Consider the following 19,475-nt stretch of genomic DNA (forward strand, 5'->3'; position numbering starts at 1 on the left):
ACAATACTATCAATCCATGAAGCCATAGCAGGTCGTGTAGTAATGTTTTGACATTTTAGGGGTAAAAAGTGGAAACATTTCGAGAGATTAGTTCTTAACCCAATGAACAAGAACAATTGTTATTATTTGCTCCATGATCATGATTCAGAATCAACAATAGAGAAAGTTCTTGTATCAGCAAAGGCAGGCCTTAAGGCAACTATAACCATCTTTTCTAACCCGTGAACAACCACTACTGCACTCTTTCTGGAAATGTAAAGCCTTTTCTTTGAAGTCAGCATGCTCTGATTTGTTAGTGGAACACGAGCATCACAGCCATGGCCATGTGCAGATCTACCTTAGCCAATTAAAGATGTTAACAAAACTCAGGCTTATCTCTAGATCATGACTGTTTTGTTTGCTCTAAGCACTTTATGAATGCTCAGCTAAATACCACATACCCTCAAAGCCCGTATTTAGTTCACTATGATAAATAGTTATGAAAAACATCTTTAAATGCACTAATCTGAATGTACTGAGTAATCACCAGTAATGCCTCTAGGCTCTTTATGCAGACTGGAGATAACTGTGAAAGCATATTCAACTTCAACTTCAGTGGGAACTGCGGTTTTTTCAAAAAAGAGATAGAAAAGAAATGTCTTTTTAAGCTGCTGAATACATACACAAACTACTACCGTTTAGGAACAAATACACAGGGCTTGATTTCACAGAAGGTAACTTTTAGGAACTGTGTTCAGCAAGACATCCAGCCCCAGTGGGTCACTCAGACCTCCCTCTATCCTCAATCACTTGCTCCCACTTTATTGCCTGATTTTGCCCAGCCAAGCTTCTCACATCGATTCACCCCCCATAAACTCTCACCTGGCTCTTCTCTTTAGCTCATACAAAGCCTGTTTCTCCGTTTTGTTTCAGTCTTTCCTTGGAAACTCACTAAGCACTAGCAGGAGGGAATGGAGAGGATGCTAGAGATGATAGAGAGTTTGCAAGCCTTGGAGCAGAGCTGATTGCACAACACAGCCTTTGAGCATGTACTGTCAGGGCAATTTTTGGAGCTGTGTTTGTGTGTATAGCAACCCCAGTTCTTTCTAAGAGGAGTCACACATCGATGCCAAACAAACAAATCCTCATAATGATGGGCATTGGCTACAGTTTTGGAGGACTGAGTAAACTTGGAATTCTTTCCTCTGACATAACAGTTCTGACAGGTGATATGAGAAATGCTGCAGTTAGATCTGGACTAGAAACAGTCTTCTTGTTCTATAAAGTTTTTGAGATTTTAAATTTCTCCTTCACTATCATGAAATCATGATCTTTCAGAACAATTGGGCATCAAGGACATTTTTCTCATTCCAGGAAACCCAGTAATTTGATAATTAAGGTTTTCAAACAATATATGGGAATTCCAGTTTCAATCACGTAATACATACGACATTCTGAGCCTCAAGTTCCCTACTCAACAATGGCTTTAATCATAATGGTGATGTGCGCTGAATTTCTCTGATGATTTCTTGTCCATAAATGCCACTTTATATGAACCATCTCACACTATTTGGGCCAGAAAACTGAAGAGTAACTAGTTGTGAAAGGCCTATTTTAAGGTAGGGTTGATGAAGTCTCTGCATACTGTGATGATGGGTTAATTATTTCTGTAAAATAAAAGGATGAACATAGGAACTGGAGACCCAGTCTGCATCAGGGACCTGAATTTGTTTTTTTCATTTCCAGCTTGAGTTCTCTACCTGCTGTATTGCCCTACCAGCTATTTTGGTTTCTCTGCTGATGAACTTGCTATACACTGCTCCAAGCTGTAATAAGATCTATTTTGCAAGAGCAGCTACCCTAATGTGCAAATACCAGACTTTTGCCTACTTGAATCCCGCAGTAGTTCAGACTCTATACACTTTTTGAATGCTTTCCCAAACACCACTTTAGTGAGTGAAAGGTGTTCTATGTAAGTATTTTAATTACACGCACGGTAACTGCCCAGGAAGTATTGCAATGACATATTTTTTAAGGAGGGACGGGGACGCTCACGGCTGCTGGTGAGGCTGGCACGGCCCCACGTCGGCAGGTGTGTCTGGGGCAGGTGTGTCTGGGGCAGGTGTGTCTGGGGCAGGTGTGGCTGCTCCTGACGCGATTCACCCGCACGGGCTCGCCTGGGCTACAGCTGTGCCTGCTCCGTGCCACGCCGTGCGCTCCAGCGGCCTCTGACCGGGCAGGGCAGAGCAGAGCACAGCACACAGTCATTATTATCAGCGCTGAGAGATTGGTAGCGAACAACCAGCCCGGCCGGGAGGAGCCGCCTATGGCGGAGCGGCCGCGGGTACAAGAAGGGCGAGCGGGAGCGGAGCCGATGCCAATGCCATGGCCGGGGGACAGAGCACTCATCCCGCTGCCATGCCCGAGAGGCGGAGCGCCCATCCCGGGGCCACGGCGGGGAGAGATGCCCATCCCGCTGCCGTGCCCGAGAGGCGGAGCGTCCTTCCCGGGTCCACGGCGGGGAGCGGTGCCGATGTCGATGGCCATCCCGCTGCCGTGCCCCTGGGGCGGAGCGCCGCGCTGAGGGTGCTGGAGCTGAAGGAGCGTCTGGGCTGCGCGCAGGAGCCCGCGGAGGTACCCGGCCAGGAGGCAAAACCCAGCAGAGCTGGGCTGCTAAACACTGTGTTCATAAGAGTTTTTCATGGCGAAATAGGTGGTTCTGCTTTGTTTTAACGGTGCACATCTAGGCTGTCACATTCCGCCTTGTTCTTCTTCCTGGTGCAAGAAGAACAAAGCTGTTCTTACCTGTGGAAGGCATGAAACAACAGCTCTAGGGTAGCCGAGCTGCTCAGGAGCTGTGAGGACTAGATAAGGAACACCTGCAGCGAGCAGACATCAGTGGGGACCTGGGTCAGAGCAGTTGCTGAGATGCGCTGGAGGCCCAGGGAGGCAGAGGGGGACACTGTGGGGGCCCAGGGAGGCGGAGAAGGAGATCGACAGAGGCTGTGGGGCACAGGGGGGGTAAGGAACACACTGATCTCTGAGCAACAGCCTGGACTTCGAAGGAAACGGAAATAAAGCAATACAGAAGCATGTGCCAAATATGAGCCTCAATGTTTTATGAATACATCACATCCAACTAAAGAAGGTGTATTAAAGGAGTAGGATAGTTTCTTGGGTTTGTGGTTTTTTGCTTGTTTGTTTGGGTTTTTTTGTTGTTTGTTTGTTGTTTTTTTTTTCCTGAGGGTCACATTTGATTTGAAAAGACAGTATACATTAGTCTGGATGGGTTTCAAAGGCATTAAAACTTGATACAAGTTCGTGGAAGTATTTGGAGGCAGCAGACATCAGTAGAAATTGAGTTGTATTTGGTCGCTAATGAACTGGAAAAGCTTATCTATTAATCATACCTAGAGTGTGCTTTCAAAGTTTGTGTGTTTATGCACATAGAGGAAATACTGATTTTCTCAGGCAATAACGGTTTATGTACTTCAATGCCAGTGCTGTAGATACTATCTGTCTAAAATGCAAATATCTGTACTGGTGCTTCTTCAGAAGTTTTAATTTGTTGTTCAATGAACCTAAGATTTCTTCCTGTGCTACAGAAATTATCAGATATTATAGTCTTGTGTTGATATGCTATTCTGAACAAGAGATAGCAAAGCAAAATAAAGAAGCAATTCTAGAGGTAATTAATTTTCAAGTAATCTCAAAACAATAATTTTCAGAACACATGCAACTCCAATGAAAAGTGGGAATAGTTTTGGAAGATTTGGTTTTGTTAAGGGAAGAGATTAACTGTTTTTACACAGTGTGACTGCAAGTAGGTGCTGTATAAAATGTGGCTAATGGTGGTGCTGCAGCACTTCTGCTGTCCCTGCAAAAACTGTGTCTAGTGAAATAGGAATATTTATGGATAAGAGGCCTAAAGAGTGGTAGGGAAAGGGAGAAACTGATAGCAGTCATAAAATGCACTCCTAACAGAAGGTAGATCTAGTAATAGAAATTATGTGGTTAGCATCTTTAAAGGCAAAGTTCTAGGTATGTGTGGGAAGAATAACAAATCAATGTTGCAGACGTATATGTAGGCAACTGTTGGTGTTGTGAAATATTTCTGTTCCATACTGAGAATAATATTTTTTGTAGGACTCTTTAATAATTGCTAAATACTTTTTGATATTATAATAACCAGGGAAGATGCAGAACATCAGTTGTTCATGTCAAAAGCTTCTTAATGTGTGAGGTTTGATGGCTACTCAGTGAGTTTTCGGAGAATTGACAAAGAATAGGTATTGAATGATGCTCAAGGTTCTAAGGAAGGTACAGGAAAAAAGTACTGAGCTATTCTTTATACAGGTCAGTGAAATGGTCTTTATTGTCATTGATCATAAAGGAATGTGTTGAGCAGCTGTGTGATGTGTTAAGATACAAGTGATATAGAATTAAGGGTGGTATCATGATCCATGCCACTCAGTGAGCCACTATGTAGATACATTCTGCCAAATTTATCTCAGATATGTTCAGCTGACAGTAATTGTCATAAATATATGCAAGTTTCAAGGCATTTGACTTGCTTTTCTGCAATGCTAATTACAGTAGCAGTTTCATGGACCTGATGTAATACATAGAACTGTTTTTAGTTGCACTCACCAAAAATAAGTGCCAGACCTCATCAGAAAACAATGTTGATTTGTGGTTTTGGTTGTGGGTTTGTGGTGGGGTTTTTGGGGGGTGGGGTGGGAGGTGATTATGCATCTGTTTGTGACATGATGCTACTCAAATCTTTCTCAATTTAGATGACCACAAATGTTGTAGGGAAATGCTACACATACTGAAGTAATTTGTGTCAAATGAAGAGCCCCTTCTAGAAACCAAATTTAATCGTGTGCTATGCCACATTCATTTGAGCAACACACACTACCATGGCTCAGTGGAAAGTCACAGCTAGGAGCTATGAATATAGGTCACCGAGGATAGGAGACTGTATTTTGGAAAGCATTGACTCAGAAAATGATTTGGAGCTCTGATGTATTACCGGTTGAGCATGAAATTGCAGTACAATGCAATGGCTTATGGAGTAAGTGCTATCTTTGGGTAGCTTAGGAGGGTTATGTTATTGCTGCTATATAGCATTAGAAGGACAGTTACAGGAATACTATGTCCTGTTCTGAGGATTGTTTTTAAAAACAACACTGACCAAGCTGGAATAAGACAGCTAGAGAATGGCTGTAGGTCTGGCTGGCATAACTAAATGAAACTAAAGAACCAAGGTAAACTGTGTGATCAGTGTTTAAATTTATTTCTCTGTTGTATAAGATTATTGAAAGAAGGCTCCTTTAATTAGCAAGAAGAGATGATTAGATTTAATAGTTGAAAACAAAACTAGGCAAATTTTTTTAGGCAAACAGTTGTGTGTGGGGTTTTTTATTATTTTATTTTTCTTAACTGAGGGCATATGAATGTTTTGTTTGGGAAACAGCTGGGTTTTTCTGAGGTTTTGTCTTCAGTCTTGGTGCTCTTATGATTGAGTTGTCTAGCTCAGCCAGAAGTTATGGCCTTGGTGAAATTTCATAGGCTGTGTTATAGAGGAGAATGAGCTAAAGACTCATAGGGATCTCTTTGAAAGAGAGTTGCAGCTACTGAGCACAGAAGCAAGGACAGAGAACAGGAAGAAGTTACTGAAATAAAATGTTGAATCAGTCCCCTGACTACAGATGGCCTGGGAAATCGGTTAAGGGGTCCCATCCTTCCTGAGGTTTCAGGCTTTGACAGGAGAAAATGAGGAAACTACAACCCTTGTTATAAGGAATGATGGAGCAGCACTGGTGCAGTGGGAAGAGACCAAACCTGGTGCACCTGGAATCTGTTGTTATTACTTTGCTTTCAGTTTTGACTCTGGAAAACTTTGTTTGCTCACATGCTTTCTACCAATTGCTCATAACAAATGCCCTCTGCTTTCCAAATGCCAGCCCACTTTCCTTCCTCCCTGGCATCTTCACTCACTCTTGCTCCTATTGTCACTTTTGCTTTTGTCTCACACCAGTGTGTGTGTGCCAGCTCTGTTCGTCCATAAGGCTCTGCTATTGTTGTCTGTTTATATTGCATAAAGACCTCTGTGTCTTGGGTTTGCTTGGAATGTCATTTATTGAAAAACCAGCAATTCTAAAGGTTTTGGAGCATTCCTTGTAAATCAGTATTTAGAAATTATACAGAATTGTTCAAGAATTGTATATAAAAGTATCTTTTCTCCATAATTTTTCTATAAACTTTACAGTCCATTTTAAAGTTGATAATTTTACCAGGAAGACACAGCTGATAGTGGTATGCAAAGTAAAATACTCTGAAAACCAGTGGAGGGTTACATATGTACTGTGTGTATGGATGAAATTGGAGGAAGAAGTTACCTGATTCAGTCCAGCGAGATAAGAAGAGCCTCAACACACAGTCTTCATTTTGTTTTTAAAGGCCTGCTTAGAACAGACTTCAGATAAATGACTTTGGTTTTGTGTTATTTGATGCAGTAATTTTAACAGTGCACTATATAGGTATCATGACAGCAAAGTTTGTGTTTCTAACAAACTTTACTTTCGGTGAAAAACTTCACTATGTCTTGTGATTTACAGTATACTTTTCTGTGGCCTTCACCAAAGCCTGATAGGTATTGTTGTTTGTGCTTTAACCCTTTGATAGAGAAATCAGAGCTTTCTAGCAAATGTGGTCAATATGAAGTTCCTCTGCTGCTACAGATGCTTGCCACAAATTAAATTTGCTTCTTTTCTGATTGTGTCTGTTAGAAAAAGTTTGGTTCTAAATGCCAAGAGCTTGAAGATGTGATTCCTACTGACAGGCTGGATACTGCCATTTAGTTTGCCCAGTTACAGAACAAGGCAAAGAGAGCCTTGTACTGGTCCTGTACATGCAGAACTTGCAGCCTGAGATGTTCCCTGCTTTCAAGTGATCACTATAACTTCTGAAAAGCTTGTCAGTGTGTCTCGTCAATGCTTCCTGGTTTTTTTTTTAAATAATGAAACAGTGTTGTTTGCCTTAACTTTCCAAATGCGATACATATTTCAAGTAACCAAAATGAACACTGCAGTCATTGGTTTAGAAAACTTTCAAAGTTTTGTCTTTCATTTAAATGTGTTGACAGATTTTGGACATGCTTGTCATCTAAGTACTTTGATGATTTAGGCTGTTGGTTTGAAGTTGTAAGAATAGTAATTGCCTGCTTCCTGAATCTTTTCTTCTGAAATAAACTTGGCTTTATGAATTAGTCCAAAACCCATCAAAAGGAAATTCTCAAAACCCCTATTCTCTTTGTATCTCAATGAAAATATTTCTTAATATTCTTTCAAGTAGAAGTTTGTCTCTGACCTATGGGATTTATGCCCAGGGGTTTGCACTGCTTGAGTATCTTAGCCACTTTATATAGCACAATATAACCTGTTTGCAGTGGGTTACCTCCATTTTCATTGCAAAATAAATTAAATCAATATGGATATATATCCTTTAAATGAAATCAAAAGCCAACTAACTGATAATCACAAGCATTAGAAACTATGTTAATGTTGTGAGCAATCACTGTTTTTTTTGGGAAGTGTCTTGCTCCTAAATAGGAGATAAGCAGAACTTCACATGGTTCTTGTGCTGGTTCTGAAGTCTTGGTCAGGAAGCTTCACCCCCCCGCCCCTCCCCCCCGCTTTTTAAAAATTATTTGTTTAGGTATCCTGCTGTTTTGTAGTGAGCTGAACTTTTTGGGAGATAATTGATCTGTTACCTGTGGTCCTGGGCATATGTCTAACTGTTAGGGCTTTTCTCCTATTTTCCCAGGCTGTGGAGCATTTCTCCTGTGCTTTTCTAGCCTCAGAAGCACTGTTGCAGGGCGGATGACATACAGAAGAACTGCATGCCAGGCATATAGATAGAGCCCACTGAACACAATGAAATTCAGTGTGAAGTGTGGAATTCCACCACCAAGGCATTACAGGAATAATGAGCCTTAGAGCAACAATTGAGAAATATATCCCTGGACTGCATTTTGTAAATTGTTCTTTCAAATTTGGTACTCATTTTTCAGTACCTCTTCCACCTTCTGCAATGCCATTTCAAAAGAAATAAATAATATGATAAATGACAGTTCATCATTTATTTAAATTAGTACAGCTGTTAATGTAGTTAAAGGGTTTCTGCGTAGTCTGCTTTCCTGCTTGTTGTGTTTAGGACTGTCAGTGACCTGAAACACTAGACTAGTATTCCAGGCTTTTGTGAAAGCCCTTTGAAATGCTGCTGCTTCAGTTGTGCACTAATTCTGTTGTCTACATTACATAGCTTCCTGCACATAGTTTGGTGTGTTTCAGTGGGATCACTGAATTGGGGAATACCATTCCTAAACCACAACAGAAAGATAAGGCAAACTGCTGTGTGTGGAGAGCTGCAACACTCTGGGGTGCTGTGTACCCATTGACAAAAAATTGGATTATATTGCTATAGAAACTTACACTCTGCTTATAAAATAGATTTTATTTTTAAAGTGCTTCTCATAGGATGATGAGCCTTTTGTATTTGAAAAAATATTTCCTGCTTTTATGTAAACGTTGAGTTTTCCAACATATGTACACTTTGTCAGTGCGAAAGAAAACAGCTGTTCTAGCTTGAATTCATTTTGTTAATGTACAAATTGCAGTTATGCTTTCAAAACCTTATTTTGTGCAATCTGGGCTCCCACCACCTCTTTTGTCCTTTCTTGGCCTGGGCTGATGAAGGAGTAGTGCTGCTGACTGCGAGACTTGCTGATTTTTTTTTATAGTAGTTTTGCCTAATGCTCCTTTCCTATGGGTTTTGTGGCAGAAGAGGATCACTGCTATGTATGAAGTGTGTCATATATGTAGCCTGTACTACTGCATTATTGATCTTCATTGTAATCTCTTTTGTTGTAAATCCAAGCTATCTACTGGATTTTCTGGTATTACTGAAACTTGAGAGTTGGCAGAACTGTACTGATTCACAGCACAGACTGCAAGCACAGCCCTTTACAGCAAGAGGTAAAGGAGTGCTTACATTTTCCTGGATTTACTCGGTGTTCTTTTTAACACTATTGAGTATTTTTGGATTAAACATGAATGAGGATGAGAAGAACAGAATGGAATTTTCAAATATTTGTTTAAAACATAAAATCTAATGTTTCCTTCCAGATCATAAAAACACTTAAGACACTACAAGATTTAGATATATCACTGGATATTCTAGTGGTAAGTGATCAATAATAATATATTAAACTCTTCCATAGTGAAATTACTATGTAAATGTCAGGAGTTTGCAATTGTAGAGATAATGAACATGTTGCATTTTATAATTTTGGCTCTAAATCATAATTTGGTTAGATTCATTTTCTAAAAGCTGGGCATCCAAAGGCAGTATTATGTCAACAGCCATAGTACTGAGGAGGGATCTGAGCATATAGAGGGCATTTTGCTAATCAGGATTGGTTTCTTCTCACTGTAAACCTGCTTTAAATTAATGCTAAGGACACAGCAAATATGGGTAAACCATTCTTTATGTCAGTTGTCTGGCTCTTCTGCCTTTTATTAGCAGCTCAAAGTTAGTTGCTTGCTTTTAAAGAGCAGGCATCTCAAGTAAGGATTCTTGTGACTTTAATCCTCATCCAAGCCAGATTCTTTCAAATTTCATATGCGATATTCTCACTTTGGGCTGTGAAGCTTCTAGATATTATAACAATCTGTCTGTGTTTTGGGTAGAATCAAAATATGGATTTTGTGGGAGAATTCTTTAAAGTGTAGTAGAAAAATAGGGTTATTAAGATATTTAGCTGGCCTATTCAGGCATAGACATTTGCCTGCCTAAACACAGGCAGACTTCTACTAGGACACAGCAATAGTTATGTATTTTTATTGGAAAACACAATAATCTCATATTGCAATTACTAGTTTAAAATGGCAAAGGGTTTCTGCGAACACTTCATGTTCCCAGCAAACTTGCATGTTTAATAATGGTCTAGACTTTGATGAAAGCCTTGAAGTCAAATAGAGGGAAGAGACATCTTACAGCTGAGGGCTCCACGTATTTTTAATGCATTTGAAGAATATAAATAGCTTTATGAAATAGTACCACCAGATTTCTTCCATCTGTTTGCAATAACTGACTTAGCAAATCAGGTTGCTCAAATTATATATAAGCTAAATATACTTGAAGTGAATTTAAGGAAGCCCTTCTAGGGGCTGAGCTGATGATGTGGTAGTAGCATGTGTATGGCTCTTGCTCAGACTTCACAGGGGTATAATTTCAATAGCTGGCAAGAACATTAACAGGTTGCAGCGAACCTCAAATTCCAGATTTTGTGTACATCTTAGAAGTGAGAGTTTGTGAATCAGAGATGCTTGCTGATAACACAGGATTAAACTCACCTGGGATTCTATAAACAAAGTCTGCAAGATAGCTTTGCTTAGACAGCAAAAACCACACTGGAGCAAGACTTGAAGACACAAATATTGTGAAAATAACTCTGCTCCTCTGGCCCCTGTACCCTATTATACTGATTGAGATGCATTTTAGATTACAGCTTGTCCAGCATATATGCTCTCTAATATGCTAAAATGTACTGCATAAGCCTAAAGAGAATTTGAATTGATGCATTTTGTAGGCATAAGCATTTGAGATGAGTGAAATTCCCAAGATATGTACAGTTAATGGAGGAAAATTACTTCTCTTAGTTTTATGAATTAAGGCTGCATTTTTTCCTCATATTGGATTATAAATAGCTAAGTTCAGTTCTGTTTGCAGTATAAAGAGTGCATTTATTTACTTAGCTGCTATAGGTCTGCCCTGACTATTAGGCTAATACTGTTTGTAGCAGTTTTAGAGGTTTTATTTGGCATGAGAGTTGTGATTTATTCTGCCCATCTTTCTTGCATTATCCTCAACAGGAAACTGGCATAGGAAAAACAGTTAACAGTTTGAGGAAACATGCCACTGCTGGGAATGTAGCTCAAACTCTAGTAAAACAATGGAAAAAGCTTATTTCTCCAGAAAATAAAAGGTAGGTGTGAACAATTTTCCCAGAAGTTAATTATACTGTAGTGTGACTTTAAAATAAAAATTGGAAAGCTTGGGAAAGTGTTTGGAGTGTGAATTAGGACCAATGCCTAAATTGAATGGAAGAAATGAGGATGCTGTTATAAAATCTGAGGGAAAAAAATCAAAGTGACCAGTATTGGTCAATTAACCAGTCAGTACTCTGACTTCAGCTGGTTTTGTGATGGGCACAAGTTCTTAGGTCCCAGCTGGTGCAAGCAGGACTAAACCAAGGGTGGGCACTGCTGTGCACTTTGTCAGGAAATTGGGAAACTTGTTCTTTCTTTCTAGAGGTGATGGTTAAATGAGGCAGCTCTCCAGTGATTTGACTGTATAGAAGGTTTTCTTGTAATGCCCCTGTGAACTGAGAGGGGCTTCGGATGGTGAAGTCACTCTGAAGAAATGCGGTTTCTTCTCAGAATGAAGCAACCACTGCTGCCATGGCTGGGCTCACTCCGCTTTAGATGCTTTGCAGTCTTCCGACAGCTTGACACAGCCGAGCTGAAAAAGCCATATTGCATTTTAAATCTGAAGCTGTTCAAAGAACAGGAAAGTAAAATACCAGAACCTGTAATAAACAAATCATAAAGGCTGACCTGTTGTAATCTGTATCACCTACCGATCATGTTGTAAATTCTGTCTTGTTACTTCAAACACCACGTCTGTGTTACAAAGTATGCAGGGAAACTTGTGCGAAAAGTGGTATCCAACATGTTTTAAGCAAACAGTACTGCCAGGCATGTTTGCTGACTGATGGTGATGTCCCTACTCCTCACCTGTCTTGCTGTCCATTCTTGTTGCAGTATTTAGCAGTGCTGAACCCAAGAGTTGCCTCTGTGGGATTCTGTACTGATAGTGGAAAAATAAGGGCACAGAAGAGCACAGTTCTGGATTTTGTAAAATTGACATATGGTGTGATTTATTAATGTGCTAATTTAGTACTAATATAGTAAAAAAGATTGTTTAGGATTTAGCATCAGACATTCAATGGGATGTAATTTATTTTCTTTTTTTTTAATTGTTGCAGTGATCACAGAGGAAACAAAAATACTGAAAAAGAAAAACCTGAGACAAAATCTTCTGTTTCCAAGGAGATGAAGCCTTCAGAGAAGCCCAGAGCATCTGTACTGGCCTTCAAAAGTTCCTATAGCACTCCCATTCCTAAAAAGTTGAATAGAAAGCATATTTGTAGTGAAAAGACCCATCAAAGTGCAGATTCTGAGTCTCCAAAAGAATGTGATAACAAAGAATGTAGCAGTAGTGATTCTAAGCATGCTTCCTGGGGTACCAGTTCTCAGGCTAAAGAAAGTGAGTTCAAAGAGAGCACCTTCACAGAGAGCAACAAGGTTTTAGAAAAGCAGCATTCCTCTGTAGCTAATCAAGGCTTATCACCGCGGAAGGCAAAGCCTAATAAGGGTGCTGCCAAACAGAGAAGTCCTGAATGTGTGAAGAAACAAAACCAACAACTTGTCATAAAAAGCAAAGCCAAATTATCTAGTGATGAGGAATTTGAGCCCCCCACTATGTCTTTTGAATCTTATCTTAATTATGATCAGGTTACTAAGAAAAGAAAGAGGAAGGCTGGCTCTATGGGTGCACAGCTGAAGAAGTGCAGTGAACAGAAGAACAGCTCCTTACCACAAAAGACTTCAAAACTTTCTCATGCAGGACAGGGAGTGGAAGCTGCTAAAAAATATGAGAGTGATCTATCAGAAACTCCCAGCAAAAAGGTAAACCACCACATGGTTGAGATAACAGCAAGATCAACTATAAATAAATAAGTGCTTTGGACTCTAACTTCAATGAAATTTACCTCTATTTTAAGGAACAGATTGCATGACTCTGAGGTATCAGCTCCATTGCAATTGCCACTAATTCCAATAATAAAAAAAAGTGACTGCTTATGGCATACTGGTGGTTTGCAATTGACATACTTGTGTTTTTCGGACTATTTCCAATATTGCAATAGTGCCTGATCCATATCAGCTAATTGCTTTTGACCTGCAAAGTGCAAAGGTATTTACCTTTGGAAAGATGTCTCCTTCTTCCATTCTTGACCAGGCTGGTTTATGGCTGCAGCAGCTGTTTATGCACAGCACAGTCCTTTTGTCAGATGCTGTGGTTTTTTAGTGAATGTTGTTTGCAGTGGAACGAACCTTCTTTAAATGCATTGAAGTAAATCACAGTATTGCATATAAAGCTAGATTATACATGTTCTTAATTTGAGCTATCTTAGTCCCTTGAAGTGAAAGAAGCTTGAGTGTCCCCTCTGGGCCAAGGTATATCAAAAATGTGTATTAATCACACCTTTTAAATTAAGACCTTTTGCATGCTGGAAATCAGAGGTATCTTCAGTGTTTTATCTTCACTCTGATGTCAAAGTTTCAGGCTCTACTTATTGTGGAAAATCTGCAATCCACCACATTCATGTGGTATCTTCTGTCGCAAATGGAGAAATATTTAGAGGCTTGTGTATGGTACTCTAGAATAAACTGTTTGAGGGAAAATCTAGTATATTCAAGCAATTGTGAAAAGTTATTAAAAGTACCAAAGTGAAGTTCAGGAAATGCAAATTTTGAGCTGTAAGTTCCTGACTTACAGTCGGAGGATGCCTAAGATCCAGTTTAGATGTTGCACATAGTATATTTGTAGGGACCCATACATAACAGACTACTGCATCTTTAAATCCCTTTTCAAGGTGTTATCTGTGAAAATTTTAGACATGATCTAGGAGACTTGATAGGGCCAGGTATAAAGCTGTTTCCTGTCTTTTAGGATTGCACTTTTGTCATCTTGCAGTTTTGTGTCATTCATTGCATGCCTCAATATTGATTTATCTGTAAGCCTGTTAACTGAACTGATCTACTGTTCTTAAATCTCTTTCTATGCACTAATTGCAGATGTTCCAGTAAAACCCTTTTGTGGTATAGTCTTAGTAAGTAGAGTATAAAAGGGTACACTGAAAAGTAATCCTGTGAATAAATTTTAGTGTAGAAAAACAATAGTTCTAGTTATCCTGGTTAACTTTGAGGTTTGCTTAAGGGGTTTTTGTTTAGGTGTTGGGTTTTTTTTGTAGCTTATTTTAAGTCTCTGTAAACCCACATTTGTAATGTTGAAGCAGTATTTCCTTGACTGTGCACAGGCTAAGGTGACATCCCTCCAGGAGCTTCTTAATATTCCACTACCTAAATTTCTGCCAGGCATCTCAAACTTATCTCCCCCACGTGCTGCAGACTTTACAGGTAAGTAGTATATAAGGCTGATAAATGTGAAATGATGCGGGTTTTTACAGCTCTGTGTAGAGATGTTTTATCCCTTTTTCTAATACACTATATTAGCTCATCTCTTGATAGCAAAGAAGGGCTTCACCTCCACTTTATCATCTGTTAAAATCATATTGAAGTTGAAGGGAATTACAAAGTTTTCCTCATGGCTTGCTGAGCAAAGAAATAGTGTGGAAGGTTACCACAGATTTAGAGAAGGCATAAATCAAGTAGTAGTTCTACAGGCCCCATTTATCTTTATTCCTGTTTATACCTCAGATCAAGCAAAGACTTAGTAGAAATTATCTTAGGTAAAATAAATATATGAAGCACTAAGTCTAGCTTTGCATAGGAACCACTAGCATCTTTATAGATAGGTAACACAAAGTGCCAGTGGTTTCCCTGGCAGCTCTTCTGGGGTTTCAGTGGTTTCATACTACTAGGGTCTTGCCACATAGCTGCTATTGCAGCTTCTGACTTCTCTAGAGTAACTCAGGAGGACCGATAAGGGACAATAGATGGGTAACAGAGTAACCTAAGTGTGCATACAGCTCATGTAGACTGGAGCTCCATAATACAAGACTGGTTTGAGTTGGTGCAGCTCACTTGCAGTGTACATGCTCTTTTGGTGTTAGATGATGGTGGGTCGACTTCTGCAATATAGAATACATGCAAGGGCCCCAAACTGTAGTGCAATAACTTTGTATTTCAAGAAAAAGTAATATATTTATCCTACCAGCTGTGTTTATCTCAGAGCTGAATGTTTAAAGCATCATAAAACCTGCTGATGTTTTGCTTGCAGCTTCCGTAGCACCTGTTGTGGAAGCAGCCCAGCAAGTCAGTGAGACAGTTCAATTCACAGGACGGAGGTTGAACTCTAAAATGCAAGTGTACTCTGGCTCTAGAACAGTCTGTCTTTCAAAGATGCTTACACTGAATGAACAGTGCATCCGTGTCCTTCAAAATAATATTGATTGTGAGTACTTCCAGGGATTTGTGGCAAGCTATGGCTGAAAGCATATCCATTTTTTTCTCCATGTCAACAACTGGCCTACTAAAATATATTGTCTCTACAAATAGTGACTCAGAGCAGGTTGAAAAACATTTAAAAAAGGGATTGATATCTGTGCCAAAATTTAGGGATTTTTTGAAAGCTTATCATTTTTCAAGTTCCTATTTTACTTAAAGTATAAGTCAAAAAGTCTGCTGTGTCCCCCCTGCCCAAGATGCTTGTTTGCATAAATCAGATTGAGTTACCAAGACATTCTTTTCTTCCATGCATAGGCAGAGGGGGGAGTGATACACATCACTAAACATGGGGAAATGACAGTTCAAAGGTGCTTGCTCTATCCTCAAGTATAACTGCTAGTCAGCATGGAACTGCTGATTTATAAATATTTTCATAACCTGACTTTAAAAAGTGTTCTGTTAGTGCTTGCTAAAATTAACTTGTATTTTCACTTTTAAATTGTTTGGTGAGTGCTATTACCCATTGAGTAAAATAAGATACTGAAAGTACTGTCCTTTTTTTGTAGTGCTACAAGAAGTAAGAGATGTCCCCTTTGAAATTCTTGAACCTGTGCTAGCACGTTGCACACCAGAGCAGTTGTTTCGAATAGAGGAATGTAATCTGGTAAATTCTGCCTTGTTAAATTCAGGGAACTACAGAGTTCCGCAACTCCATGGGTTGCACTGAGTTTCTGTCTTGCATACTAAATTCTTTGAATTCAGCTGTCATTATCAAGACTTCCTTTCTCAAGTGTCAGGACTTAAAACATTTGGGAGAATTATTGCTGATGACTAAGTGAAAAACTCTGTATAGAAAAGTATTCTTCTTTCCCAAAATAAGAAAGAAAAAAAAGACAACCATGTTGTTTAGCACTTAAATACCTTGGAAAGTCATAATAGAACAAACTTTTCAAGTTGCAAATTGTAAAGGTTGCAGATCATATCAGTCAGGAAGTAGCTGGGGTGAGATTTCATGTGTGCTGTAGATTTCATATCTACGCTGTTAGGACTTCAGTACCTGTGATGCATTTGGACATTCATGTTCTGAGTGTGTAGCCCTTTGTAGTACAAATTAGCCTTTTCTCTGTGTGCTTCAAGTGGAGAGCTGGAGTGGCCTGCTGTAAACAAGTCTAGACTGTAAGTGTGGCTTCCTGACTCCAGTGTAGAGCTCTGCTATTTGAAGCTGTGTAATTTCGAGGCTGAAGTCAGTATCTCTGCATGGTATTGCCACACTTCACGTTGGGGGTACTGTGGCAGCATGTGTGGCTGGATTTGTTCTGCACCTTTCTCCACCAAGGGTTGGGCTGTGTCTGCAGGCTCAGCTAACAGGTACTCTCAAAATTTTTTTTAAGCCTTAGATTTAAAAAACTTTTCATTCAAATTAGGCATTTATAAAAGAGTCTGACCATTTATGGAAGAAACACTGCCAGAGAGATTTTAAAAATGAGAGCCTCCTGGAAGATGAGTCTTGGCGTGAAATGTACTTGAGACTGTTTAATCAGAGAGAAGAAAAACTGAAGATGCTTACAAAAAATATTCTTTCAGCTCAGTCTGAGAAACCAAAAGGTAAAATCTGTGGTTAGCTCTTCCACTTACAAAACCTAGTCTCTTCTGTTCTTGACAATGCAAAGAGTTTTGGACATAAATGATATAAAAAGTCACATATCCTTTGCTCCTTGTTTCTATATTAGGCAGGCAAGTAAAAATGGCTTATATGACCAGTGCAGCAAAACCACCCAGAAACATTCGCCGACAGCAAGAAATCCATGGAACAGCAGGACCTGTCATCCAACTTCATCCCATAAAGAAATGCAAGTAAGTGTTATGTACAATGCTTTTGAGTTTGTGTGTCTTTGTCAGTTCAAAAGCTTGCCTGCAAAATAATTTTAAAGTTCTAAATAACTATTTACTTTTCTTTTTTTAAGTGACTAGTGGCTAGAAATTAATTTGCCTTTTAAGTCTCGTGTGCTCCTCTGCTGTGTGTGCATTGCCATCCTACATTTCTCCAAAGTGCTACTTGCGAATTAACCCTCCCAGCTGGAGTGTGAGTGGATGCTGTTTTTTCTGCAGATCACACTAGAGCTGTTTGACATCCTGGGGAGATTCCATTGTTGATGTTTTGGGTTTATAAGCCTGCCTAGTAGCCTCACATGTTCTCCTGCTTTGATAAAATCCCAGTCAGCTGCCTGTAGTGATACAGCTGACCAGAGTGAACCTCAGGAACTTTTAACTGTTTTTTGTTTGTTTTGGTTTTTTTTTTCCTCTGTGAATTTCAGAAACTGTTGAACAGCCTTGACTTACTGCTCAAGAAGGTAGTGGTAAGGGTCAGGAATGACAGCCTGGATGTAGCGATTTCTTAAAGTCAGTTTTTTATCAGATATCTTTTCATAACTGCACCTTTTTCTGATGAGATTCAGAAGGTTCTTTCCATACTGTTGTTTTCAGTAAAAAGATAGTCCCTAACCAAGGCAGTAGCTTAAGGCACTTCAAGTTAGGCTTTTGCTTTTTCTCTATGGGAGGTTGATTCTGTGCTGTGACAGACCAGCCTTCCAGTGTATGTGCTTCAAGAACAGTAGTGTATATGTCCTTTCTGCTCCAGTAATCACTGGACCAGTAGCTGCATGATGCACTCCAAGCCCTGCAAGACTTTTTTTCCTCAAATTAGGAAGAACTGGTGTTGTGTGAAAGAAGCTGTAAGAGAGTTGTTGCTTTTTGCCTTCTTAAGAAACAAGGGTTTATCTTGGCATGATGAGTTTAACTTCATTGCTTTGACCCAATCAGTTTTTTGAGCTGCAGAATTTGTACAGCTGAAATTTTCACTTAAGAAGCTGGTCTTGCAGGAGCTAAGAAGGCCCTGTGGCAGACATGCAGATCCCCAGCAGGCTGCTGTTCTCAGTGGTATGTGAGCAGATGTCAGGGAGTGGCTCTGAGGTGTACAAGGGTCCAGTTAGTGACATCATGCTGACATTTGAATGCTGTGTTAGTTTAACTGTCTTTAGCAGGATGTATAAGCATCTGCTTCAGTCCTTGTCCTGTTGATTGAGGATTCCAACCTGATACTCAGGGTTAGTTATTTTGCCTTTTGCTAGTCATCCATACTTACACAGGCTTGTTTGTTTGTTTGTTTTAAATTTGCCTTCATTTTCTGTCAGAGCTAGTTAGCAGTTCAGCTGCATTCAAAAAGGAAAATAAACACAAAGTGCAAAGTAGAGCACAGGGCATTATGAATCACAGTGGTATTGCTGACCATTTTGACCTGTCACAAATTCTGATACTTTAATTTTAAAGGCTAATGAAATACATAAATTCTAATAAATCTCATATTTGTGCAAGAATGAAAATAGACAAGGTGATCACCTGTGATCCCTTTTAACCTGAATTATCCTATGAGTTTGAAATATAGAAAGTCTCTTAAATGTGTTTGATCAGGGTGGGTTTTTTTTTCCAAAATGAACCAGAGCAAATAGTAGCTTGATATCAAATACTAACTTTTTTCTTATTTCCTTTCTCCAAAAGAACAAGTATTCCAGAAAGCAGAGACAGAAATAACACATCAAATCTGATTCCTGCTGGCAGCATTGGAAGTTCCAGCTCAGGCGTCTTGATTCAAGATGGAAAGAAGCCTATCAAAAGTAAATGGAATTTTCTAAGATTTACAATTGAGTTGTTTTAACCCGCTGCCTACTAATATATGCTTAATACTATGCTAACACCCTTTTAAGTCACTAATAGCTGTCATCCTAACTGGTCTCTTTGTTTTGTTGCTCTTGAAGAAATCGCACCAATCATGAAGAAAACTTTGAAAGCATTGAAGAGCAGAGCTGGACGGCGATAAAATGAGGCTGTGTATTTGAAGCTTATGTGATGTGACTATTTGTATATCATGCCACAGTGAATGAAAGTAATGTTCATGTAAACACTGTTCAATTTGCCTTAGTTAACATAGTTATGAAACATTGTTGGACTGAATGATTAGCAATAAAAACTGAAATATCTGAGTCCTTTCATACTGCTGCTTTCTTACTTGAATTGAAATAAGGTCAGTACACATGATCAGTTTAAGCTGGTGAAGGGTCTGGAGCACAAGTTTTATGAGAAGCAGCTGAGGGAACTGGAGTCATTTAGTCTGGAGAAAAG

The 19,475-nt window shown here is 39.4% G+C and overlaps 1 protein-coding gene across 1 annotated transcript; it reads left to right on the forward strand.

Moving 5' to 3' along the window:
* Positions 1–2,280: 2,280 nt before the first annotated feature.
* Positions 2,281–19,219, forward strand: LOC139668284 (elongin-A-like). The gene is made up of 11 exons (XM_071547816.1): positions 2,281–2,613; positions 9,171–9,227; positions 10,920–11,032; positions 12,095–12,797; positions 14,210–14,309; positions 15,133–15,306; positions 15,866–15,963; positions 16,724–16,904; positions 17,030–17,153; positions 18,855–18,970; positions 19,112–19,219. The coding sequence occupies exons 1-11, from the start codon at positions 2,365–2,367 to the stop codon at positions 19,171–19,173; spliced, it is 1,977 nt and encodes a 658-aa protein (XP_071403917.1). The 5' UTR covers positions 2,281–2,364; the 3' UTR covers positions 19,174–19,219.
* Positions 19,220–19,475: the final 256 nt, after the last annotated feature.

Source organism: Pithys albifrons, chromosome 2, assembly GCF_047495875.1.
Source record: "Pithys albifrons albifrons isolate INPA30051 chromosome 2, PitAlb_v1, whole genome shotgun sequence".
Classification (NCBI taxonomy): Eukaryota; Metazoa; Chordata; class Aves; order Passeriformes; family Thamnophilidae; genus Pithys; species Pithys albifrons.

What these genes read in the sequence shown, in the direction of transcription:
- LOC139668284 (XM_071547816.1), top strand. Translation starts at nt 2,365, where the DNA reads ATGGCCGGGGGACAGAGCACTCATCCCGCTGCCATGCCCGAGAGGCGG. An exon ending in TCAGTCTGAGAAACCAAAAG is followed by an intron (nt 16,905 to 17,029) that starts GTAAAATCTGTG and finishes TTTCTATATTAG; the next exon opens with GCAGGCAAGTAAAAATGGCT. An exon ending in CATCCCATAAAGAAATGCAA is followed by an intron (nt 17,154 to 18,854) that starts GTAAGTGTTATG and finishes TTTCTCCAAAAG; the next exon opens with AACAAGTATTCCAGAAAGCA.